We start from the raw sequence: 24,512 nt of genomic DNA, 5'->3' as shown, positions 1-24,512 counted from the left end.
AATCATGTAGTGAAAATCTGATATTGTGACAGCCCTTATAAGATTTTATTTGAATTTTAAGTTTTTATTTGGTGTACTATTTATACGCACTTGAGTTTGGGTTAGATTATCATGACCAAAAAAGAATTCTCAATAACAGTATAACTGCAATGTCTACAGATGTATTTATTTTTTAAAGCAATCAGTCAAATTCATCTTAAACTTAAATGAATCACACTGAAAATATGGATTTTGACGGAATCCATTCTGGAGAAACGAACTTTGTTCAGCTGTGGGTGTCTGGCTTTCACCTGTCGTCTCGTCTGACCTGGTTTTGTGTGGCAGTAGTATTTATCTACACGCTGGCTGCATTAAGCTGTTGCTAAGTAATTATTTTGCGACCATTCAAAAAAAAGTTCAATATAAAATTTATGTAATTTCAACATACTACATTCACCTTGTTGTCATAATCATGTGACCCACCGGCAGCTGCAACTCTTTTCTGCCATTCACAACCCTTCACCTGTAGCCTCGTGGGATAGTAAAGTGTCCATTGGATGCACACTTCAGAATCAAGTAGCAGGTCATCTGGGTACTTTTTGCCTTTAGTTTTGTGAATACTGTGAATTCATACATGCTACTCATTTCACATGCTGTTTTTTTGCCTACTACAGTATATAATTGGCAAGCAATTTGATTCCAGATGCAGCCATTGAGGTGCAATACAGTCTACTACTAAGATATTAATATTCATTTTTCTTAATGTCAATATTATTGTCAATATGGGTATATCTCATCACCCCTTATTTCATTTTCTCCTGAGTAAAATGTGATCTAAGCATTGACCGTTTCGATGACATTCACCTTTTAAAAAACAAAGGTTTTTAAACCCGAACCGGAGCGTGGAACCGAAGGTTATTTTCATCCTAGCTCACCCACACGTAACATGAGAGGTGAGCCTTGAGCAAAGAAACGCTGAGAGGGACATTCTTCACATCAGTCTGTCTTGATAGAGATCCAAGCTGGCAACACTTTCAATGGGTGTTCCTTACAGGCGCTGCAGAAGTACGGGAACGCTCTCGGAGTGATGATGTCCGTGTAGGTGAACAGAGGCGTTCTCTCTCGTGGGTCGTAGAAAGTCACCCTGGACCTGTTCATGTCCAATACGACTCTCACCACCTGTGGCTCCTTAGTCATAGTGAGCGGGGACCATGGGGCAGTACAGGCTTTATACTCTCCGTTTCGTAGCCTAATGGTCCAGAATCCCTCTGCAGGGGTCAACACGTGCTTTCCCTTCCGGCTGACAGATGCGCTCGCAACTCCAATGACCCAGTAGGTGTTGTTTTTGACCTCCACGTCCCAGCTGTGTCGCCCAGAGCTGAAGCTCTCGTAGCCCAACACCTCTGCACCTATATCGAAGCGCTCAGGGTTTTCTGGGAGTTTAAAGGTCTGAGAGCAGCACTGTATTGTAGTCAGGTCCTCTGACAGGAGAAAGCAGCTGGCCGCGGTGTTTGGATCAAGAGTCACTGGAGCTGCAGCAAAGGAATAGTTTAAAAGGTGAAATGCTAATGTTGCAGGGCAAGCAAAATTGTCTCCTTAAAGCAACTGGTTAAGAGTACTTTTTCTTTCTTTTTTTTTACTTTGACTTATCAGTTTCAAAATCATTGTGGTGGTACAATGACTTCTAATAAGGTGAATGGTTTCTGTTTCTTTCCCATACTTCCCATTTGTGCTAGGAGTATGTAAGTTTGGTGAGCAGGTATGAAACCCCATGAAAAGGCCTGATAGCTTTACGGCATGTGCACAAATATCCACACTATCTACTGATATTTGCGACAGTAAATGCCACTCAATTAATTGCAGGGGATTCCAAAGTCGCAAATATACACAAGACTACATACAGTTGCTTTAAGCATGAATATCGTAAGGAAATGTCCAGGTCTTTTTAACCAAAATAATAAATAAATAATATTTTTTGACATAAGGAAAAGGCATTCTTTAATTCATAGATGCATTAAGACATCACTGACGTCATTTTCATGATAGTTAATCTTATTCCACCCTCAAAAACATGAATTCAATTCAATACATATTACTACGATGAAAACATTGTGTAGTTTTGGTAACACTTTATTTTACAGTGTCCTTGTTACATAGTATGTTACATGGGTAACACTTTAGTATAGGGTTCAATCTATTATTAACATTTTGGCTGTTTATTAGTGCTTATAAAGTACATATAATGCATGACATCCATAATCCTACCCAATACCCTAAACTTAACAACTACCTTATAAACTATTAATAAGCAGCAAATAAGGAGTTAATTGAGGCAAAAGTCATAGTTAATGGTTAGTTAATAGTGAGAATTGGACCCTAAAATAAAGTGTGACCGTTACATGTACTTACTATATTAATAACAATAAATTATGCATAATTATACACACACTTTCACAAACCCCCATCATACACCTAACCACCACACAGTTAATACGTGGTTCATTAATTTTACTCCGTAATTGCATATTTAAAAACATTGGAACAAGGGCAATGTAAATAAAATGTAACCATACTTTACGATATACTGGTCATGTTTGTGTTTAGTCTTGGTAAAAATACAAAATACTTGTAATAATATTGGTTACATTTGATCTAGACATTTCTTAGTGATTTAAAATGGACAAATAAATACATGTGAAAACGTTAAAATGACTTGGTAGTTTGATACTGAATATACTCACTGTATTGAATGATTTCCATCATTCTTTCCCAGACTTTAAACTTTAATGAGCCTAGATGTTTGGCTACATCAAGCAGTGAACCAGTTATCATCTCTGGATCCTGGGGAACACGCCAGGTTCTGTCAGAGAACACAGTTACAGAATACCAGGACAGAGTTATTCCAGGTCTAGGTCACAGAGCAAATTATACTATTTAAGTGAAAAGGATTTATACCTCTTTACGGTGTCTTTATAATTCTAGGTTAAATTACAAGAAAAGTAGATTACTAAAAGTGCAACATGTGAACTGTAAGTTGTGTTTCTAAGTTTTAAATGTTCACCTTGAGGAATGGGATGTCCTGAGATCTCATCTGCTGTTCGACAGTTCTGATGGTGTTGCTGAGTGAAGTGATGTCATTCTCCAAATCTTCAATCTTATCGCTCATCATCTGCCTTTTCTGATCCTTCTCTTGCTTTAGCATGGAAAGTCTGGATGCTTCCTCGTCTCGCAGGAACTGGTGCAGCTCCTCAAACTCCTCTCGTATGTGCCTCTCCGTGTTCTCTGCCTGCCTCTGTAATGAGAACATCGCTTTTCTATCTTTCTATCTATTATCTACTTGTATCTTTCTGTAATCGTTCACGTGATTAACAAAGCAAATGCAAAATGAGATTACCACACCTTAATATGATGTATTGTTTGCTCACAAGTGAGTTTCACTTTCCGGAAGAGATTCAGTTTTTCCTGAAGTGGTTTCAAAGCATTTTTCAGTTCCTCCTAGAGTGAATACATATGATAACGCAGAAAGAATTTGTAATTATTAGACAGGCCAATAAAAAAACACACCTGCTTAGTTATTCATTAGATAACATTTTTTTAACTTTTCTGTCAAAATATCTTTGGGATAAAAACAATGGCAAAATATGTAGGCACCAGCATCCACAAGAAGAATGGACTATCCATTAAACGTACTTCTTTTTTTAATGTGTATTTTTTAGTTGATAAATCATTTAAGATTATATTAACATTATATTAAGATTACTGTATATTACACTGGCATTAACTCAAAAAAGACTAGCTGCAACCCTTCTATATATATATATATATATATATATATATTTTTTTTTTTTTTTTTTTTTTTTTTTTGAAAGGCATGGAAATACATTAGTGTGTTTTGTTTATAATTTTTTCTTTAGGGTGAAATAGTGCTGAAATAATATTTGCTATGACCTCTTAACTCTAGATATGCTCCTCCCGCTATAGTGTATTTCAGTTTTCCAAACCTGGAAGTGTGAAAAGGGTCCATTAGGAGACAAAAGCATTAGAGGTAACAGTCCTGACCAGTGATGAATTATAGCCCGGACTAGTGGGATTACCGGCGAAGTCAAACCTTGATTAGCTTCCGAGGTCAGGCCAAAATTGTGAGATATATATTTTAGCTGATAGCAAGGGGGACATTCACAAGATCCTCCACCATTCCACAGGCAACAGAGTGTGGGTGATAAGAGTGGGCCTCATCACTCTAATCCCTCCTTGGTGTTGACCATAAAAGATTTATAGATTCTTCTGAGGATTATTTTTTAGATACTAGTCTGTATTTTCATCAACTCTAGTCTAAGCTAAGCACATGGGCATCTGGTTTCAGTCCTACCAGGAGGCCTCAACCCTAGCATACCACTATTAATAGACTGATAATGAACACAGCCAAGAATCCATAAATAACCATTTTCTGAGGTCCTAAATAGAAGGAACGGTTGTCCAAGTGGTTATTCTCAACTTTTTGGTTTCCTTCTAATCCTTGAATTGGCAGTACAACATTTGAAACTACAGATTGGAATCATCACCACATCTGAACAAATGTCAGACGTAGATGCAAGTGACCATGAATCTGTATGTTAGACATACCTTACAGTCATGTGAAGCTTCATTTAATGGATATAACCTGTGGCCCTGGTGATTGGCAGATGACTTGCATTTGCTGCAAGTGGGTTCCAGGTCCTCCAAACAAAAGAGTGTCAAGGCCTCACCGTGCTCCTTGCACGCAAGAGGATCATTCTTGCAGCGCTCCAGAAAGCCCTCGCAGGTCTTCTCAAGCATGGTATTGACTATGAGCTCCCCCATAGATGATGGCTGACAGCAAAGGGGGCATTCGCAAGATCCTCCACCGTTCCACAGGCTCTCCAGACAAACTTTACAGAATCGATGTCTGCAAAAGAGCACTACGGGCTTTTGCAGGATACTTCCACAGATGGGGCAGGACAGGTCTTCTGCGAGATGTGACTGCTTGGTGGCCATTGTTCCTTTGAGCCCTTCATTGCCCAGTCAGGTCCCAAGGGGGTACTATGCCCTCCCTCCCACTTAATATTACCCTTGGGAGATCTGTCTTCTGATTGGCTGAAGTATCTACTCAGACTATACATCACTGAGCAAGGTCTAGGCCAACACATGATATCTTCTGATGAATTCCTAAACATCAAATTATGTAACATCAAGCTCCTGGAGAGCCATTTGACCCCGGTATTGACGTAAGAGGGAATATCTCAAGATCCTTCTATTGCATTGGAGAAGATAGCATGTGCCACCTCATAAGAAAATTTTAAAGTGCAGGAGAAATAAACAAAACTTGCAAGAACAGTGCTGTGAAAAAGTTTTTACCCCCATCTGATTTTCGGTGTTTTAAAATGAATGTTATCAGATCTTTAACCGAAACCCTTCATGAACGACAACACAACAAGATCAAAATGCACAAGATTATAAAACATTCCGAGCTATTTGCAGTTAATGCCACAAATGGAGGTGTAACTAATATCTGGTTGCACCTGCATTAGCAGCAATGACTGCAACCAAATGATTCCTGTAGTTATTTATATGGAGGAATTTTGGCCCACTCCTGCTTGCAGAACTGCTTCAGCTCAGTGACATTAGGCGTTGAAGTGTGAACTGTGCGTTTTAGATCCTGCCACTTTAGCCACACTTCACTGGAGTTTAATTCTGGAATGTGACGAGACCATTTCAAAAGTTCAGCTTTCTTTAGGGATCATTGTTTTGATACACAACCCCGCTGGGCTTCAGCTTCAATTTAAAAACAGAAGGCTTTACTTTCTCCTGATTAATTTTATGGTACAGATGTGATTTAATAGTTCTTTCAATGACGCCAAGATGTCCAGGTACTGAAACAGCGAAACATTCCCAAACCATCGAGCTAGCACAACTGTTTTTGACCGGTTATTTCTATGAAATGCAGACAAGAGAGCCTTGAAGATCTTTAGAAGCTGCTCTAGAGTTATTGGTGACCCCAGAATAATTTGTGCGCCTTGCTCTTGAAAAATTGTGGCAAGACAACCACTCCTCGGAAGATAAGCTATTAACCATCAGCTTAACTATTAAAGTATTTATAAAAGATGAACTATTCCAAACAGTAAACATTTGAATATTATGACTCTAACTGTTGTTCAGTGGAGGCTTAGAGCCTTAGAAATAGCAATTTTGCAACATGGAAGCAGGCTATTTTTCTGTGAATGTATGAGAAATTAAATTAAAATATGCCCTATACATAAATGGAGGAATATATGTATATAATATACCTATCTATTTTAGAACAAACAATGCCAAAGTGTAGTAAATTGTAAATTTATTTAGGCTACAAGCCAGCATGTTTATAATATACAAGAATACATTCAAATAATGTGATCAGTAATACCAGCTCATAATGTTAAGCAGCATAATGGACTGTTTTGAACAGCTAAAATAATAAGAAGCAAATGACACGTGAAGCCTCACAAGGTCAAGTTATAAATGGCCGTGCCTGTTCTTACATTAAAAATAAGGTGAATATGTTGTAACAATCCATTATGAAATCTGACCATTTACAATGTTAATTTGTCCAAACTCAGAAATTCAGACAAGGGACAAAGACGTTTTCACAGAACTGTGAAACTAAGTATTTACCAATAGCATATACATATAAAGAAAGTCCTTTAATAAGACTTACAGTGTTTCTCAACTGATGGGTCGCCGAGTGTACATTCAAAGAAACATAAAAAAAAGGTAATTTTAAATGTTCTTCTGATGAAAGACTTTTGTTTTGAAAGGTGTGCGTGAACGCTGTTGACGCTTTTTATTTTTTTCAGTTTAAATAAATACTGCCTGAGAAAAACGTTCCGTCCCGATTCAGTATCTGTGGTCAGATGAGAAGTTGTCGGGCTTAATCCCAGTGTCATTATTCTGTCATTATTTTTGTAACTTTTTTTTAAATAAAAAAGTCTCTCACCTCAGAAAAAGTAACTATCCTGTCCTGTCAGATGTTATATTTAGCTTGTAGATCAAATGCACGCACAAATGCAGCGGCACATGTATGCAACATGTGGAATAGGCCTAAAAGTCAAGTAACAACAATGGTCCCTTGGCCAAATCAGTTGAGAAGCACTGCTTTAGGATAAGTTAGATTATACTTATAAAAGAAAAGATATACTTATAAGATAACATTTACTTATTTTTTTGCTTTGTTCAGCAGGATGAGCTTGAGCAATCTGATACTGTCTTACATTGTTATCATTGAGCTGTGCTGTGTTTAATACCTTCATTCTTTGCTCCCTGCACTCTCTGAGATGGGATCCGGAGGCCTCTTTTCTACAGAAGGGACATTGCATCTCCCAAAACAGCTGACAGCAAATTTCACAGAAGCTGCATCCACATGAAACACAACAGAGGACCACTGGAGCACTGAACACTTCCCCACACACCGAACAAGAAGGGTCTTCCTCTAAGAGCTGCAAATCGCCCTCCATTTTCTCTGTTGAGATAAGCTGAATAAATATATTTCATCTTCAGTTCTAAGTGTTCTAGATAAATATATCTCCACTCCATATGTAGCTTTTCATACTCAAGACGCTTGACCTTTAGACTTGACGTCTGGACATAAATGATCACAGACAGATCTATATTGAGAGCTGATGTGAAGACAGCATTTGTTGTTATTAATCATTTCCATTAGCTGTGCTTTGGGATTTGTCATAAACCTCTGTGTCTTGATGTACAATATGTAAAACGTTATACTGTGTTCTAGGCTGTGTTCTAGGCACTTATAAATTGGTCCGTTCACAAAATTAAATCAATATTTGTTGTGACCACACTCTGCCTTAAAACGTATATATATATATATATATATATATATATATATATATATATATATATAATTGCTAAATATGCTTCACTAGGCAGTGCTATGTATTGAAAACTGAAAATGTTTTCAGCATTCTGCAACAAGTATTTTTCAGATTTTCTATACTATCTTAAGTCGTAAAGTAAACAGTATACAGGTGCTTCTCAATAAATTAGAATCTCGAGGAAAAGTTTTCAGTAATTCAATTCAAATTATGAAACTCATGTCTTAAATAAATTCAATGCACAAAGACTGAAGTAGTCTAAATCTTTGGTTCTTTTAATTTTGATGATTATGGCTCACATTAAAAAAAAAAAAAAACACCAATTCACTATCTCAACAAATTAGAATATGGTAACATGTCAATCAGCAAATCAACTCAAAACACCAGCAAATGTTTCCTGAGCCTTCAAAAGAGTCTCTGACAATCATTGCCACCCTTCACAAGGGAGGGTAAGTCACAAACATTCATTGCCAAAGAAGCTGGCTGTTCACAGAGTGCTGTATCCAAGCATGTTAAAAGAAAGTAAATTGGAAGAAACAGATGCACAACCAACCGAGAGAACTGCAGCCTTATGAGGATTGTCAAGCAAAATCGATTCAAGAATTTGAGTGAACGTCAGAGGGAATGGACTGAGGTTGGGTATAAGGCATACAGACGTGTCAAGGAATTTGGCTACAGTTGTTGTACTCCTGTGGTTAAGCCACTCCTGAACCACAGACACCATCAGAAGCATCTTACCTGGGCAAAGGAGAAGAAGAAATGGACTGTTGCCATTGGTCCAAAGTCCTTTTTTCAGATGATAATTTTGTATTTAATTTGTAACCAAGGTCCTAGAGTCTGGAGGAAGGCTGGAGAAGCTCATAGTATAAGTTGTAAAAGTTTCCACAGTCTGTGATGATCTGGGGTGCAATGTCATCTGCTGGTGCTGGTTTATTGTGTTTTTTGAAAACCAAAGTCACTGCAGCTGTTTTGGAGCACTTCATGCTTCCTTCTGCTGACCAGCTTTTTGAAGATGCTGATTTCATTTTCCAGCAGGATTTGGCACCTGTCCAGACTGCCAAAAGACCCAAAAGTTGGTTAAATGACCATGGTGTTGGTGTGCTTGACTGGCCAGCAAACTCACCAGACCTGGACCCCATAGAGAATCTATGGGGTATTGTCAAGAGGAAGATGAGAAATGAGACCAAAAAATGCGGATGAGCTAAAGGCCAATGTCAAAGAAACCTGGGCTTCCATACCACCTCAGCAGTGCCACAAACTGATCACCTCCATGCTACACCGAATTGAGACAGTAATTAAAGCAAAGGGAGCCGACAACAGAAATTAATAGCTACAAAGAGAGAAGTCATGTAGCACTCCATATGAAATGATGGGTTCATTCAAATGAGACATCCAGAGTGCAGTGCTGGGAAGCTATAGGAAGAGTTTGAAAATCCTTGCTATACTATTAGGCCTATCACAATGACACCCAGTGGTCATACTGCTGAATCCAAAATATGATGGGATGAAATAATAACTGTGTGGTAATGTGTAGTTAATACAAACCAAATATATATAATCTATGACTGGCTTTGATCTATTATGCTATGATTGGCTTTTTTTTTTTTTTTTTGCATCATTCAACCATAAACAAACGAAACGCTGGTGATGCTCTCCTGCTGCCATGGTTGCATTTCTGTTTTCTTTTAACCTAACAGGTAAAATGTGATTTAAACTTTTTTTTCCTGGAAAAGATATATATTAATATATATATATATATATATATATATATATATATATATATATATATATATATATATATATATATTTATTTATTTATTTATTTATTATTATTATTTTCCTGACAGTAACCTATTTAACTTACTGTTATTTTCTTTGTTTTGCATTGGGATTTTCATTTATTGAGAGGAACAAATTTCGCAACGCTTTGTCTAGATTTGATCCCTTTCTGAAAAGGACCATGGTGTAAAATCTCTTAAACTAATAAATAATATTATGAATAACATGCCTTTAAGGGGCACTATGATTTTATCTTTCGTAGTTATTTCCTCTGTTTATCTATGTACTTTGCCATTTCATTTGAACTTTTTTTGTATTTCAAATGCAGCTATGTTTATTCTTTGCAATAAAAAAAAATAGTTTATTATATATTATAATATTAGCAGCAGGATTACACTGAAGACAAAATCCAGGAAATAATAAATCGCCCTGATATGCACCTCTTTTAGATACTATGATTTGTGATCTTATCTTTATGTCATTAACTTCATAGGACGGATGAGAATTTACAGAGCAAAGTCTATCACAAACCGGAAGCTAATGATATTCTGCGACAAGATAAAAGCCGAGGGCTTTTCTCATTCAATTTGTTTCCGGTTTTTGCACAGCACCAAGTTCCACAATTTGGAATTATTTTCTCGGCGACTCATCTTACGGTTTATTTTTATTTTTTAGCCTGTGTTTCTTTTCCTTGCATGCCATCAAAAATATCGCGAGTCTTAAATGATGTCAAAATCTCTATCATTTCGGTTGCAAATAAGCTCCATAATGGAGATGGTGGCTACAACGGCAATAGAAGAAATATGCAAAATTGTAGACAGCGATTTTGCGTTTTTACGACAAGAACTGTCTCGGGTTATGAGTGAAAATACAGTTCTTAACGACGAACTGCTCTGTCTCGGGAGCGAAAGACAAGAAGAAAGCACGCGCACCACAAAGGAAGAAACACGCGCTGGCTCCAAAAGATATCGCTCTATTTGCGTTCAAACCGAAGATGGTAAACATAACCTCTACTCAGTAGTTTAGTTTGAAAGTGTTCGCCGGCCAGTCCATTGCCATGATTGTAAAGTGTGTGCATATTTTGCTCCTCACAGGAGCGCAGCCCTCAATCAAAGGGATATTTGGAAAGGAGTGGTGTTCCAGTTTGTGGGATCGGAGGAACGAGTCCAGAGAAGATGATCTAGCCATCGATGTCGACCTGTACAGTCTGTCAACTTATAAGGTTCCCTAAATTCTTAAAGTAGTTCCACCCAACATGCATGCATGTTAAGGTCGTGTTTTAAAGGAAATTCTCGGTTACTTTCAAATGGTACTTTAAATATGATACTTGAATTTAAAATAGTGCAATAAGTTTTCAATATGCAATATTTTTATATAGTTTTTAATGTAACATTTTCAATGGTCCCATGACATATGCAATGACCTTAAAGGGTTAGTTCACCCAAAAAAGAAAATTATGTCATTAATAACTCACCCTTATGCTGTTCCAAACATGTAAGACCTCCTTTTATCTTCAGAACACAGTTTAAGATATTTTAGATTTAGTCCAAGAGCTCTCAGTCCCTCCATTGAAGCTGTGTGTACGGTATACTGTCCATGTCCAGAAAGGTAAGAAAAACATCATCAAAGTAGTCCATGTGACATCAGAGGGTCCGTTGGAATTTTTTGAAGCATCGAAAATACATTTTGGTCCAAAAATAGCAAAAACAATGACTTTATTCAGCATTGTCTTCTCTTCCGTTGTCTGTGTTAGAGAGAGTTCAAATCAAAGCAATCTGGATATCCGGTTCGCAAACGAATCATTCAGTTCACCAAATCGAACTGAATCGTTTTAAACGGTTCGCATCTCTAATACTCATTAATCCACAAATTACTTAAGCTGTTAACTTTTTTTAATGCGCTCAAATGAGTTGGTTAAATCAACTCTAAATTGACTGACTCTGAATTAAGCGTGTAACTATAAAACAACTATAAAAAGCCATTATCAATGGAGCATCCTAATGATTCACCATGGCAACAGCTCCCGCCAAAAAGCAGTTTGCATACTTCAGACTCAGTACAAATGTAATTCTTCTCATGTTACAATATCACAGGTGAAAACTGGCAGAACGTTAGATTAATAAACTAATAGCTAATCATTTTATGGTATCTCATTGGCTATATATATATATATATATATATATATATATATATATATATATATATATATATATATATATATATATATATATAAAATAAGAAAAATGCACATAAAATATTATTATTAATATTATTTTACAAATGATCTGCCAATAGAGTAAGAAAAATACAGCAGTGGCTAGTTACACTAAGTGGAATTAACATACTTTCTTAGCGATAGATTCTATTTACAGTAGACTAACTGCAAGTAGCTCTAGATGCTATTTAAAGAAAAAATGTACAGTGAAAATTGTGATATTCTATTTACCATGTAAAAGTAGCAGTTCTTTGCAACAGGTTAAGTGTAAATAATAATTAAATGCTAGTTATAATTTATACTGGCAGATACATTTGCACCTCAGTATTGTTATACATTAACAGGATGCAATAATAGTTTGTAAATTATTATATTTATTACAATTATAAATAGTTGCATCATTATTAAACACTCGTTGGGCACTTTACTTCCACTTTTAGAACGTTTTGTTCATTTTTATTGAAAATAAATTCTAATGTGACATGATGGGAAAAGTGAGAAGAATGAGGTTGGCAAAAGCCGGACTCTAATCCGATCAATCGCGTTACAAGCTAGTTTTCTTTGCCCAAAATATTACTGCCTACACCATTGAAGCCGTTATTCACATGTGTAATATTTAACCTTTTTTGGCGATGGAGGGCGGAGCTACAGTAGATTTGCACTTAGTAATAGAATAATCTTGTTTTCCATTTGCTTTAAGATTATTTTTATTACCACACTGGCATATAATTTTACTTAAGTAAAATGCACCTAATTTAGACTCGAAGTGTTTAAAAAGCAGGAGGAGACCGAAAGAAACTCTGGGTTTATCAAAGAAAACCTGCTCCTGACCAGGTTAGGTTCATAGAGTTAGTTACCATGGTGACTGACTCTGAGTATAAGTTAGCTCTCTTTCAGAAACTGCTTGACTTACCCTGCTTTCTTGGGTTTGACAAACCTAGAGTTTCCCTCATTTCAAGGTTAACATATTCAGAGTTTTCACTTAACCTCCTTTGTGAAACGGGCCCCAGCACTCCAGGACCAAGTTTTGTGACCCTTGTTTTGGAGTCTTTACTAATGAGCTGATGAGTTGAATCTGACTGATTAGGGAGACATCCAAAATGTGCCGTCATGGGGGGTACTCCAGGACCGGGATTGGGAATCACTGGTCTAGATCATTTTCAAGAATGTTAAATATGACTCTGGAGTTGTAGAACTTATTTCTACAAATTAAATATGTAAACTGACATGGAAAAACAAAATGTCCTTTTACATGATCTGCTTATTTTGTCTCATACAGCACAAAGAACAAGAGCCCTCCAACCTGGTCATAATTAAAGAGGAGTGTTTTGAAGTGGACACTTATCCCAGTTTTACAGGTAATGTTCAATGTTTCTACTAGATCTTTAATTGGTAAGGTTTAGTTTTGGTTAATCAAGTTGATTTGAACAATTTCACGTACTTTGACAGGGAAAACAACCCAAGCTTCAAGAGGACAGCTGCCATCTTCTGCATATGAGCCGCTGGCAGACTCAAAAAGTTTCGATGGCCATTTTGTGTCTGGTGAATTTTCAAAGATATCAGAAATCCAAAACGCATCCTACGATTCATCAGACAAACTCTCTCCAGAAAACTCTATTGATGACACCGTCGACCAGTTAATAGCACCAATAGAGGATCCACTGGAATTTGATGGTCACTCTATACTCAACCAGTTTTCAGCAGAGCACAATGGGCAGTTTCCCTCTGAGGCTCAGGAGGATGGAGAAGCACAGGAAATATATGAGGATGCTGCAACCACGACAGAACAGTGTGAAAAGAGAGTAAAGGTACAGAAACCGCCAAACAACTTCAGTTGCTACAATGGCGGGAAGGCGTTTCTCCGGAAAAACGCTGCCAAAAAGCGTCTCAGAAAACATCGATTTTCAAAGTTGGAATCAAACGAAAAGTTTCAGTGCGACGTCTGCGGGAGAAGTTTTCATTCAAGCACCAATCTCTCGGTTCACTATTTGGTCCACACAGGGGAAAGACCCAATAAATGCACTTTTTGTGGAAAAGGCTTCTCCCAGAAAGGAAATTTACAAGTTCATGAACGCATCCACAGAGGAGAAAGACCTTTTAGTTGTGCCACCTGTGGAAGGAGTTTCACCCAGAAAGTTTGTCTACGAAATCACGAACGCATCCACAGAGGAGAACGGCCTTTTACTTGTATAACCTGCGGAAAGGGTTTCACTCAGAAAGTCACCCTCCAACAACACCTCATTGTCCATGACAGATCGGCTAAACCAGTCAGGAAGAAACCTCCTAATCGCCGGAGGAAAAAACATGGCGATATAAATTATAGCTTTATGTAGCACAATTCTTTTGGGTGTTTCCCGATTTGAGATTGCGGTAGTTGTTTAAAATTAAATGTGAGCCGTGGTTGCAGGACCGTTGAAAGAATGTCTGTGTGTGTAATACTGTAGATCATAGCAGAAATATATAGTTAGATATGACTGCGTATTACTCCGTAAAGTTGTTATCTCACCAACTAATTTGTTTCTTCTGTTAAACCAAAGGCACAGCCTTTCTGGTGATCTTTGACGTGGGCTATATATAAGATGTCTCTTATGATCAGCAAGGCTGCAGAAATGTTATGAAAACTACAGTAAAAACAGTAACATTTTGAAAAATTAAAAAAGAACTAAAAACTAAAAATAACTTATATTTCAGTATATTAAAAAAGTTTATTTCTGTGATACACAACTGAATTTTCAACGTCATTACTCCAGTCTTCAATGTCACATGATCTTTCAGAAATCATACTTCTATGCATAACTTAATACATATATGCATACGTAATACATTGAAATTTTCATTCTTTAAAAAGTTCTGAAAAATGTATCATGTTTCCATAAAAAAAAAAAATGTTACGCAGTACAAACTTTTCATAATTGATAAGAAATGTTTCTTAAGCAGCAATTTGGAATGATTTCTGATGAATCATGTGATACTGAAAATTCAGCTTTGCATCACACGAATAAAACCGAAAAGAGTTTATTGAAATTGATAATATTTTAGCATATTTGTTTTTACTGTATTTTTGATCAAATTAATGCAAAAAATAATCACATCAAACTTTTGAATTGTGTACATATAGTCTAGTTATAAAAACCACCAGAGCGGTAAATGTATCAGGCTTTAGGCTAATTATTTATTTTTTCTGAATCGAGTCCCTGTTAAAAAATATCATATTACATTTGTTTTGGGCCATTAGTGTAAAGCACCAGTAACGCTACTTTTCTTTACGGAAACTAATTTCAGTAGTATGCAATGCTTCTAGAAGTTAAGAGTTGTTCAAGTTCAGATGTCAACTAGATTGCATGTGTAAGCAAATGTGTAATTTCAACCATTCTGAATAAAAAAAGTGGCGTGCCGTGCATGAGTTCACTCACTTTGTCAAGTTTATTCAAGCATGTTTGTTTATCCCTCTTTTCAAATGAATATTCACATCTAGATGGTCCTAAATGAAGTTCAAGTCAATGCACAGAAAAACACATTTCCAAACACTGTCAAAGGACTTACATTTCTGTAAAAAACTTAATTAATAAAAAAACATGGACATGTTTGCAACTTGTTAATGGTTCATATTGCAGACTAATGCACACTCTGCTGTAACAGCAACTTTGATACAGATACAATTCAGTAATGGTTCACTTCAGTATGTACTAGTCTAACTGAAGCACTGGTGTGTATTGAAACCCTGTTTGTACGCGTAGCTTTTACCACACTCAGCGCAGCTATATGGCTTCTCTCCTGTGTGGCTTCGGATGTGTACGTTTAGAGAGCTCTTTTGAGCAAAGCTCTTTCCACACTCCATGCATGAGTACGGCCTCTCACCAGAATGAGTGCGCTGGTGTATTCGCAGGTACGTTTTTTGAGCAAATCTTTTACCGCACACTGTACAGACATAAGGCTTTTCTCCGGAGTGTGTTCGCATGTGTGCTTTCAGGTAGGTTAATCTGTTGAAGGTTCGTCGACAGAATACACACTCAAACCTCTTCTCCTCTGAAATACTTGTGTGGTTGTGTGTACTGTGGAAAGTCTGCTCTGTTGTGCGGTCTGCTTGTGTAGAGCTCATTCCATCAAGAGCTTGTTCTTCAGCTTGTGTCTGGTGTACGTTTGAATGCACTTGGTCATCTGAAGGTACCATGTATGAGATAAAATCATCAGAGCTTTGGGTGACACATCTCTCATCACTGGTCATTGCAGGTCCTGTAATTCAATAAATGACACATCTGAATAGAACAAAGAGTTAACCGTAACTGTTCTCAAGTTTTCACATCACAAACCTCTCAAACTGCAACTTTCATCTTCCTCAGGGTTATTTTTCCCAGAGCAATCTTCAAATGTCTCCTCCTTGATCATGATCATATCTGGTTCTTCGTCCAGCAAATCTACTGCCTAAAGGAGAGCAGGTAAAACAAGACTAGTAAACTGTATTCTGACATTTCTACGTGTATCTCAACAGAAGTATGAGACCAACCTCATCTGTGTTGACTGAAGAGTCCAGATGTGTGTCCTCCTGCTCACCAACATTTGACTCCTTGTGTCTCCAGAGGTTCATGCACCATTCCTTGCCGAAGACATTGTCAATTGCAGGACGACGTCTTGCCTCTGTAAGATAATTATTATTATTATTTTTTTTTTTTTTTGGTCACTTCATAAAATCCACTTCTCTGCAGAGTTTAGCTGCACTTTCTACTTTTTAGAAACATGGAGAGGTGGTCGTGTTTTTTTTTTTTTTTAAGGTTTTAATATTTGTCAAATGTTAACACTTATATGCAGCTTTTAGACGAATTAAGACATTTGTTTGATTTTCTGTAAACAGCGCGGAGTAAATGTCATCTGCGTCAGAATGTTAATGACTGATTTGCCCAGACGTCTTACGTCAGCGCGTTCTGAACTCGTACGTGCTAGGTAATTTTGTGCTGCATTCACACAGAGCACGTTACGGGTAATTTACTTGTAATATTACAACTTCTCATACCGTCAAGTTTCCAGAACGAATTGTTAACCAGCATTTTTAAAGAAGTCCTGTTCAAACTATATCTTAATGGTAATTTTGCCGTAATTTACCAGTAAAGACTGTATGTGTAAAAGCGACATAACAGACAAAGGCAGTCACTTGTCACCGCCTGATGTAACCTAAAGAAAGAGTCACCGAATTAATTTATTTTGGTAAATGGACAAAAAAATTTCGATCATCGACATATACAGATATAATCCCCCGGAGTGAGGTTAAAATGTTATTCAAGGGCACAGTGGTGAAGGGTCGTCCACTGCAGGCTTTAAAGCTACAGCTTTAAACAAACCAGTCATTTGTCGTGCATAATGAGTAAATTACCTGTATGTCCCAGATGGCTAAATGGAGCTTCTGTCCCGTTCATCTTTCCAGCGCCTTTCCGCGCACACTGAAGTTCATTCTCCAAAAAATGACATTTCTTTTTCAGAGATTCATTTTCGTTTGTACAGCGTGAAATCTCTAATCGCAGCAGCAAAGAATTCTCCTCGAAAAGTTTGCCTATTTCAACAACAGCTGTTTTTGCCAACATGTCCATTATGGATGTTAACTGCGTCTGAAAATCGACAGTATTCATGATGTCCCTTGCTCACGGCACCATTTATTAGTGATGTTTATTGTACACACCCGTCCTTCGGACCTACAGTTACCGCTATAGTCTCTGCGTAGAGCTGCTTTTATATTCTCAACACTGTATGCAGTTTATTTCCGAGGATAGAATCATAGCATATCTTGCATTGTGGAGAATAGGATCATGGGATGAATTACCGTAAACCACCGTATAGAAAGCACGCATGATTTACACATTTTGATTGGTCGTATCCAAATCGGTAATGGCCAATAGTACCATGACCCTGTGCATTTATGTGTGTTCGAATTGGAATTTTACATGAATCCTCAGAGTGTGCAAGCAACACAGGTTTATCCACATATATTCTTTTTCTTCAGGGGATTTCTGTATTTGCTCTCTGGTCTGCTTAAAAGAAGTCAACCTTAAGGTAAGGTAAGTGTGTAAGGCTCTTCCACCCAATTTATCATCTGTCAGGCAAATATTAAGTTCAAAGGTGCATCCCAGATTGTGTACTTATGGACCATTCTATTTATAATTTTTGCAGTATAAATAGTGGATTAGTCTGTTCACACTGAACATTCCAAAAAGAAGTGAATTTTAAATACCCAAATGATGCACATAAACAAAAAACGAGAATGTTGTGTGGAATGTTGGACACTTCATGCACTCAACTGTCGCATCTTTAATGGGTTACTCCACCCCAAAATGAAATTTTTGTCATTAATCCCTTATCCCCATGTCGTTCCCAACCAGTAAAAGCTTAGTTCGTCTTCAGAACACAATTTAAGTAATTGTTGATTAAAGTAGTTATGTTTTTCTTTGTGTACAAATCATATTCTCATCTCTTTATAATGTTACGGTCGAACAAATGGTGGCAGATAAACTATTCTGATGTCTTTCATACTTTTCTGGACTTTGACAGAGTAATTTACAGTCTCAAGCCTCCCGGTTTTCATCCAAAATATCTTAAATTGTGTTCCCAAGATGAACAAAGCTTTTACAGGATTAGAACGACATGGGGGAACGTGATTAATGACAAAAATGTCATTTTGGGGTGAAGTATTCCTTTAATTACGTAGAGAACAGGGGCTATCAGACTTTGATTATGAATGACAAAATAACCTCATTATTCATACACTACATGATTGAGTACATAGTGCATAAATTTATCATGTATGAGTGTATAGTGTATAGGGCATCATTTGGGAAGCAGCTCAAGTCTTCAAGAGATATTATGCCTCTCCTCAAGAAGCCGCACTTGTGGTCTATGTAACATTGTTAAGCACAGCTTTTACTACATTCTGTGGTACAAAACGTGTTGAAATTCCACTGAGGAAAAAAAAAACTCATGGTACAAATTAGGCAGGGTCCCTGTGCAGAACATCTTCCATAAGTTTGTTTTTTGGTTTGTCTCTGTACATTTAATTGTACTTGGTCATTCAAAGGACTTCTCGATTTTTACCAGCAGGTAATTACAGTACTGTTTCAATTACATACAGTTCAAACACACACAACACGTCTGGTGTAATCTACTTGATCTGTTATCAATTATACTTATTAATCATATTATAAAAACACAGTTGATTATTTTATTGTTGGATGACCTAGATGAACATAATAAAATATTTATAATACAAACATTCCAGCAACAATCAAATAAAAAAGTACAAGTATTAACAAGGTAAAAAAAATTCACTTAAGTATTAACCCATTGTAGTAGTAGTATTCAGTGCAGGGCCAGGATGAAGACAATCCTGAAAAACTTTTCTTTTTTTTATGATTAAAGCCACTGTTACTCTTAGAACACCCCTCATATCTCCCATAGTGACATTTAAGTATTTAATAATCACACACCTTCAATAAAAAAAGACAAGTTTCACTTAAAAATGCCATTATATATTTTTTTTTCAACTTCATAAAACGACTTGCACTAACTTAACTGGATGTTTTCCACTCGAATTCTGAAAGCCTCTGCATAAACGTAGCCACACGGGTATTAAAGTTCTGAGGTTTCCTTTGGACAGCTGAACCCGTCCTTCGGCTTGTACCTGATTTTGAGGTACATTTAGTCCCCTCAGGATTAATCCTTACGAAGAACCTAGAGAACAGTACATCGTTTTTTAAACAATACATCAATCCCTAAAAATATGTCCGTCACTGAAACACAGATTAAAAGGGCTTATAATGTTTCCTGCTGTATCTTATATAAATTGCAAGTCATCCTAAACAGAGACCCATAACCTTGTTTATCTAGTCCTCTTAAAGGGTAGATTTAAGAGAGGCTAGCAATAGCAAGCTAGATTTAAAAGAATAAGACTCCATCCACCCTCCCGGCAAATCACTCCCCAAAACCACGCCTCTTCCAAAACACATGAAGGGCACAGACAGACCAGAGGCATACACGGTGCGATTTTTGCAGTCGTACGAGTTCGCATGCAATTTTTTTTTTTTTTTTTTTTTTTTTTAATCGTGTGGAAATCGCGTATTCTCGTATGGTCGCGGCTCGTATCATTTGCGATGAATTACGAGCCGAGCAGAGTGGCTTACGAGCACTTCCCGACCTCCCGATCATTTTTAAACATGTCTAAAAAGTTTGTGAGCTATCGGTTTGCATTCGTGCCATTTGTGCGGTTGAACGAGCATAAAAGCATAAAATATTTTCTGGTGAATAATGTATAATTTATCAATATATAGTCAGTCACCATGAAATTGCATCCACCAACTATTTTGTTTCCATAAGCTTCCATATGTATTTCTAATCCAAAAGAGACCAAAGTAAAATACCAAAAGAAAGGGAGTAAGATTTGTCCTTAACACTCACCTCTGAATGAGCTCCAGGGTGGCACTGGCTGACTCCTGATACTCGATATTAAACACATAGAAGCACCCAAAAAACACAGACAATGCCTCTGCAAAGTCCAGCTTGTCTTCTATAGAATGTGTTACTCTACCCTCAATACTGACAAACCACTTGGACGACGTCAGCAAAGTCTCACCTGAAATATGAAGAATCACTGTAAACATGTGTCCAAGTACAAAACTAGCATTTGTAGTGTAGCAATCTCTTACCAAGCATGATGAGCCGGGGTGTTGCCGGTAAGCTAATTTCATTTTCGATGGACATCTTGGTAGACGTTTCCTTGAAAGCAGAACATGAGAACATTTTAACTCTCAGCTTTGTCAAACCCCCCTTCAAAACTTTAGTAGAACTGTACCATTTCATAGTTACTGACATCTGCTAAGATGAAGACAGCATTGTCCTTTTCCTTAAAGTACTTCATCATTAACAGGATGGCTGATATGGCTATCCTGTTATTATCTGTTGCATTGGCGTCTTCAATCTCACTTAGCATACTCTGGATCTCTTCACTCCACTTCAGTCTCTGTCTGCTGAAGTAGTTGAGTATTCTCTTGGATTTATCAATAAGTGTTTCGTTAAAGCGGCTTCTGATGTCAATGCCAGTCAGGATTTTGAAGTGCCTGCAAAGGCCTCTTTCAGTGAACAGGAACGGCCAATGCCCCTCAATCTCACTGATGGTAGGAGGGGGGCATGAGTTGATCATGTGGCGCTGGTAAACATATGTCTGCTGCATTAAGTCATCTACGTTGGGCAACTCGGCAGCCTTTGGCCCTGCTGACTGAAAAATCTCAGCCGCAACCTTCCTCTTCATTTCAAGAGATTCTGCCGTCTCTCCTTCTGGGATGGAGGAAGGCTGCCAATTGATGCATCCGTAACTGTCCACTTTACATCTGGCTCTTTTCATAGTGTAGCCGTCCTGTTCTCCAGCTCTTTTCATTGATGGTCTTCTAGGTCGACGAATCCTGTGTTCCAAAACATCTCTATTCACATGTTCTACCCTAGTTTTAAGTTGCCTTTGTAAGCAACTGAAGCCATTTCCTAGTTGTTCTCCTTCCTCTGAAATGTCTCCGAATGTCAGCGGATATGTGGACACGATGTTTCGAGCCACTTCTCCACAGGCTGCTAAGTTTGGGTTTGGACAGTGGGCTTGCATGGCCGCTACAACGATCCTAACAAACTCCCTTCTCGGTCCTGGTCGTGCCCTCTCTCCAGTGGATGTTGCCTGAATGAGAGCTGCTGGCATGCGGTCCCAGGGAACCTGGAAACTTCTAACCCAGTTGGACTTGATGAAGGAAGGAATGAAGGGCTGTTCATGAATGGACTCGTTTGATGATAATGGAGTGAGCGTCATCTCATTAGGCATTCCATCCACTTGTATATTGGATTCTTGGATTCAAAAAATCATGAAAAGAGATACAAAGAAATGTAAAAAAGGGCTAACAAAGTACCTTGTTCAAGGACCTCTTAACCATCATTGATCAGTAAGTCATTGCTATACTGCACTGGGTCTCATTCAATGAAAATTGCTTGGATTATTTGTGTTTATACGTACAGGGGAAAAAAAACACACATTCCGCAACACCTGCATATACACATGAATTTGCTCTTAATCTCGTTCTAATATCAATGTCTTTCTCAGCAAACACATGACGCTCGCAAGAAGACATTCTCTCATGTGCATCAAGATCCTCGAGCAATGCCAAGTGTGCCATCCTTTAAAACTATTTCCATATACAACCAGAGTACAGACCTATGCTTATCATTGCATCAACACATTTATAGCACCACCCAGCGTATGTGAATTGTGTATGTGTGTGTGTGTGTGTGTGTGCTCTTGTTTTTGTGACATATCAGGACACAACTCTGTATAATGACATGGGTATGACACAGGTATTACAAGGAGAGGGTGACTTATGAGGACATAACCCATGTCCCCATTTTTCAAAACGCTTATAAATCATACAGAATGAGTTTTTTTGAGAAAGTAAAAATGCACAAAGTTTCCTGTGAGGGTTAGGGGTAGGGTTGGTGTAAGGCGATAGAATATACAGTTTGTACAGTAAAACCATTACACCTATGGGATGTCCCCACTTTTCACAAAAACAAACATGAGTGTGTGTGTGTAAATTTGGTTGTTCCCACATTTTCCCACAAATATATTTTAGTATGAAAGCTATTCATGAATCATGTATGCAGACGTCACACAAATTCGTGCATGCACAATGAGACCCATTGTTTTATTTGCTTTGAATTCTAAATAAATTAACTTAAAGATGCCTAAATACGTGAAATTCAGAGTACAAATACACTTTCTCTACAAGCTTTCAAGAGAGCACAGATGTGGCCTTTGAAAACTTGTGAAAAAGAAATAGATCTTGTCATTTCATGCAATATCACAGAACGTTGATATGATATCTCAGCGCAGGAGAGACAAAATCAAAGGGGTAGTCATGTTAGAGTACAGTCTCAGTCAGTGTGAGGAAAAATATTTTGAAAAACAAATATCTATTGACAATTTCTAATTCCATTAGAGCTATATTTTTTTCACACACACAAGCATTTAGGGTGTTTTTTAATGAATAATAAAATTTCAGTTTTTTAAAAAGGTTACTAAACATGCAAGTTTCAGATGATGTGTATAACATGTTGTAAATAGCAGATGCAATTCAAAAATTTGAATTTTACTTTAAGCGTTTAAGCGTAGTCCTTATTATTGCAGCCTAGACTCATCGTGTGCACTTATCAACCCCCTACAGGTGCAATCCTAGAGGAAGTCAAAAAAATTCTCCCAGAGTTGGGCTTAAACAAACTTCAGGATGTGGTCAGTCATCTTTCTTTAGTAGTGGGTGTGGAGAAGACCAAAGACATAAAACACACATATCAGTGTTGTCATTGGTAATCAATCCTATAAAATGCTCTAAAATACTCTATGTGTATGTGATCATACTTGTAATGACCTTACTACACAAGATAAACTAATAAATGAACTTCTCTCTGCATACCTTTTACAGTATCTTGGTCTTCTTCATTTCTTCCCGAAGAGCAATCATCAAATGCCTCCTCTTTGATCATGACCATGTCCGATTCTTCTTCCAGCAGGTTTACTGGCTAAAGGATTGAAAATAAAACCGAGAACTAGTAAGCTGTATTCTGACATTGTATTTGGAGAACTCCACATACTCAAAACAGCATTGTGTGAGACCAACCTCTCCTATGATGACTGTAGAGTCCAGATGTGTGTCCTCCTGCTCACCAACATGTGACTCCTCGTGTCTCCAGAGATTCATGCACCATTCCTTCCCGAAGACATTGTCAATTGCGGGACGATGTCCAGTGTCTGTTGAACATGTGGGCATTAGGTGGGAATAGAGGCACAAATGCAAAAAGTACTAAATTATCAGTACTTTTTGCATTTGACATAAGCATATCTACAGAAGCCGATCTGTGCATGTGAAAAGAGGGAATACCTGACCGTTACCTGTAAGTCCCGGATGGCAGGATAGCGCTTCTCTCCCGTTCATCTTTCCAGCGCCTTTTCGCGCACATTGAAGTTCATTCTCCAAAAAATGACATTTCTTTCTCAGAGATTCATTTTCGCTTGTACATCGCGAAATCTCTAGTCGCAGGAAGGATGCGTTCTCCTTAAAAAGTTTGCTTATTTCCACAACTGCCGTTTTCGCTAACGTTTCCATTATGGATGTTAACTGCGTCTGAAAGTCGGCGGTATGCATGATGTCCATCTTTCACGGGACACTTTAAAGATATAAATACTCGCCCTTCGACCCGACAGCTCTGTTAATGTCTTAATATAGATGTTTATTTCTACCTCAAACAAATAATGGCGTTGTGTTATCTTTGGTGTTTATGTTGATAGAAACAAAGCATAGCGTTTGGCAGAAAAGAATCATGGGATGAATTACCGTAAACCACTGTGTAAATGTATCTATTCGATAGTTCACCCAGTCGGTTTACTTTAGAAATGCCTGGTTGTCCTAAACAAAACCTTTTTAACGTCCCAATACTGTCCACACGATCCTGACCGGAAGTGGTGGGCTTAGTAAGTTAATGGCGGAGAGCAAGATACCTAATGTTTCTCTCATTACGTGGTGAACTATTAATTCATAGCCCCAGGTATAGACACTTGCCCTCTGTAGAAGACATTATATTTTAGTGAATGTCTCTGA

General features: G+C 37.6%; 4 protein-coding genes across 8 annotated transcripts; 1 reads left to right on the top strand and 3 right to left on the bottom strand.

The window, feature by feature from the left end:
• Window positions 1-35: 35 nt before the first annotated feature.
• On the bottom strand, window positions 36-7,772 carry LOC113051258 (zinc-binding protein A33-like). Of its 4 annotated transcripts, none has more exons than XM_026214850.1 (7): window positions 7,580-7,770; window positions 7,275-7,489; window positions 3,379-3,474; window positions 3,041-3,271; window positions 2,935-2,957; window positions 2,721-2,839; window positions 36-1,511 (listed from the first exon to the last, which is right to left on the bottom strand). In XM_026214850.1, exons 2-7 carry the CDS (start codon window positions 7,482-7,484, stop codon window positions 976-978), a joined length of 1,215 nt encoding a protein of 404 aa, XP_026070635.1. In that variant the 5' UTR covers window positions 7,485-7,489; window positions 7,580-7,770; the 3' UTR covers window positions 36-975. The 4 variants fall into 4 exon arrangements, with proteins under 4 accessions (XP_026070635.1, XP_026070612.1, XP_026070624.1 ...); XM_026214827.1 differs by having other exon boundaries at window positions 7,594-7,770; XM_026214839.1 differs by having other exon boundaries at window positions 7,275-7,770.
• A 2,447-nt stretch (window positions 7,773-10,219) lies between these two features.
• On the top strand, window positions 10,220-15,259 carry LOC113051208 (zinc finger protein 221). The gene is made up of 4 exons (XM_026214776.1): window positions 10,220-10,638; window positions 10,736-10,863; window positions 13,136-13,214; window positions 13,306-15,259. The coding sequence occupies exons 1-4, from the start codon at window positions 10,365-10,367 to the stop codon at window positions 14,187-14,189; spliced, it is 1,365 nt and encodes a 454-aa protein (XP_026070561.1). The 5' UTR covers window positions 10,220-10,364; the 3' UTR covers window positions 14,190-15,259.
• Window positions 15,260-15,388: 129 nt separating this feature from the next.
• LOC113051247 (RB-associated KRAB zinc finger protein-like) lies at window positions 15,389-18,142 on the bottom strand. The gene is made up of 4 exons (XM_026214804.1): window positions 17,222-18,142; window positions 16,361-16,491; window positions 16,167-16,278; window positions 15,389-16,089 (listed from the first exon to the last, which is right to left on the bottom strand). Exons 1-4 carry the CDS (start codon window positions 17,472-17,474, stop codon window positions 15,548-15,550), a joined length of 1,038 nt encoding a protein of 345 aa, XP_026070589.1. The 5' UTR covers window positions 17,475-18,142; the 3' UTR covers window positions 15,389-15,547.
• Window positions 18,143-18,525: 383 nt separating this feature from the next.
• LOC113051193 (uncharacterized) lies at window positions 18,526-24,488 on the bottom strand. Of its 2 annotated transcripts, none has more exons than XM_026214771.1 (7): window positions 23,807-24,488; window positions 23,535-23,665; window positions 23,331-23,436; window positions 20,702-21,714; window positions 20,538-20,607; window positions 20,290-20,464; window positions 18,526-19,566 (listed from the first exon to the last, which is right to left on the bottom strand). In XM_026214771.1, the coding sequence occupies exons 1-7, from the start codon at window positions 24,066-24,068 to the stop codon at window positions 19,404-19,406; spliced, it is 1,920 nt and encodes a 639-aa protein (XP_026070556.1). In that variant the 5' UTR covers window positions 24,069-24,488; the 3' UTR covers window positions 18,526-19,403. The 2 variants fall into 2 exon arrangements, with proteins under 2 accessions (XP_026070556.1, XP_026070559.1); XM_026214774.1 differs by having other exon boundaries at window positions 19,404-19,566; window positions 23,796-23,884.
• Window positions 24,489-24,512: the final 24 nt, after the last annotated feature.

Source organism: Carassius auratus, chromosome 3, assembly GCF_003368295.1.
Source record: "Carassius auratus strain Wakin chromosome 3, ASM336829v1, whole genome shotgun sequence".
In the NCBI taxonomy this organism is placed as follows: Eukaryota; Metazoa; Chordata; class Actinopteri; order Cypriniformes; family Cyprinidae; genus Carassius; species Carassius auratus.
This window is presented reverse-complemented; position numbering and strand designations above follow the sequence as displayed.

Coding starts and splice junctions, on each gene's coding strand:
- LOC113051258 (XM_026214816.1), bottom strand. CDS start 4,992: ATGGCCACCAAGCAGTCACATCTCGCAGAAGACCTGTCCTGCCCCATC. Junction 2,840..2,934: donor TATAAAGACACCGTAAAGAG/GTATAAATCCTT, acceptor GTTCTCTGACAG/AACCTGGCGTGTTCCCCAGG. Junction 1,512..2,720: donor GATGGAAATCATTCAATACA/GTGAGTATATTC, acceptor CCTTTGCTGCAG/CTCCAGTGACTCTTGATCCA.
- LOC113051247 (XM_026214804.1), bottom strand. CDS start 17,474: ATGAATACTGTCGATTTTCAGACGCAGTTAACATCCATAATGGACATG. Junction 16,279..16,360: donor CTTCAGTCAACACAGATGAG/GTTGGTCTCATA, acceptor GCTCTCCTTTAG/GCAGTAGATTTGCTGGACGA. Junction 16,090..16,166: donor TGAAAGTTGCAGTTTGAGAG/GTTTGTGATGTG, acceptor ATTGAATTACAG/GACCTGCAATGACCAGTGAT.
- LOC113051208 (XM_026214776.1), top strand. CDS start 10,365: ATGATGTCAAAATCTCTATCATTTCGGTTGCAAATAAGCTCCATAATG. Junction 10,639..10,735: donor TTGCGTTCAAACCGAAGATG/GTAAACATAACC, acceptor TGCTCCTCACAG/GAGCGCAGCCCTCAATCAAA. Junction 10,864..13,135: donor ACAGTCTGTCAACTTATAAG/GTTCCCTAAATT, acceptor TGTCTCATACAG/CACAAAGAACAAGAGCCCTC.
- LOC113051193 (XM_026214771.1), bottom strand. CDS start 24,068: ATGGACATCATGCATACCGCCGACTTTCAGACGCAGTTAACATCCATA. Junction 20,608..20,701: donor CTGTCTTCATCTTAGCAGAT/GTCAGTAACTAT, acceptor TCTGCTTTCAAG/GAAACGTCTACCAAGATGTC. Junction 20,465..20,537: donor ACCCCGGCTCATCATGCTTG/GTAAGAGATTGC, acceptor TTCATATTTCAG/GTGAGACTTTGCTGACGTCG.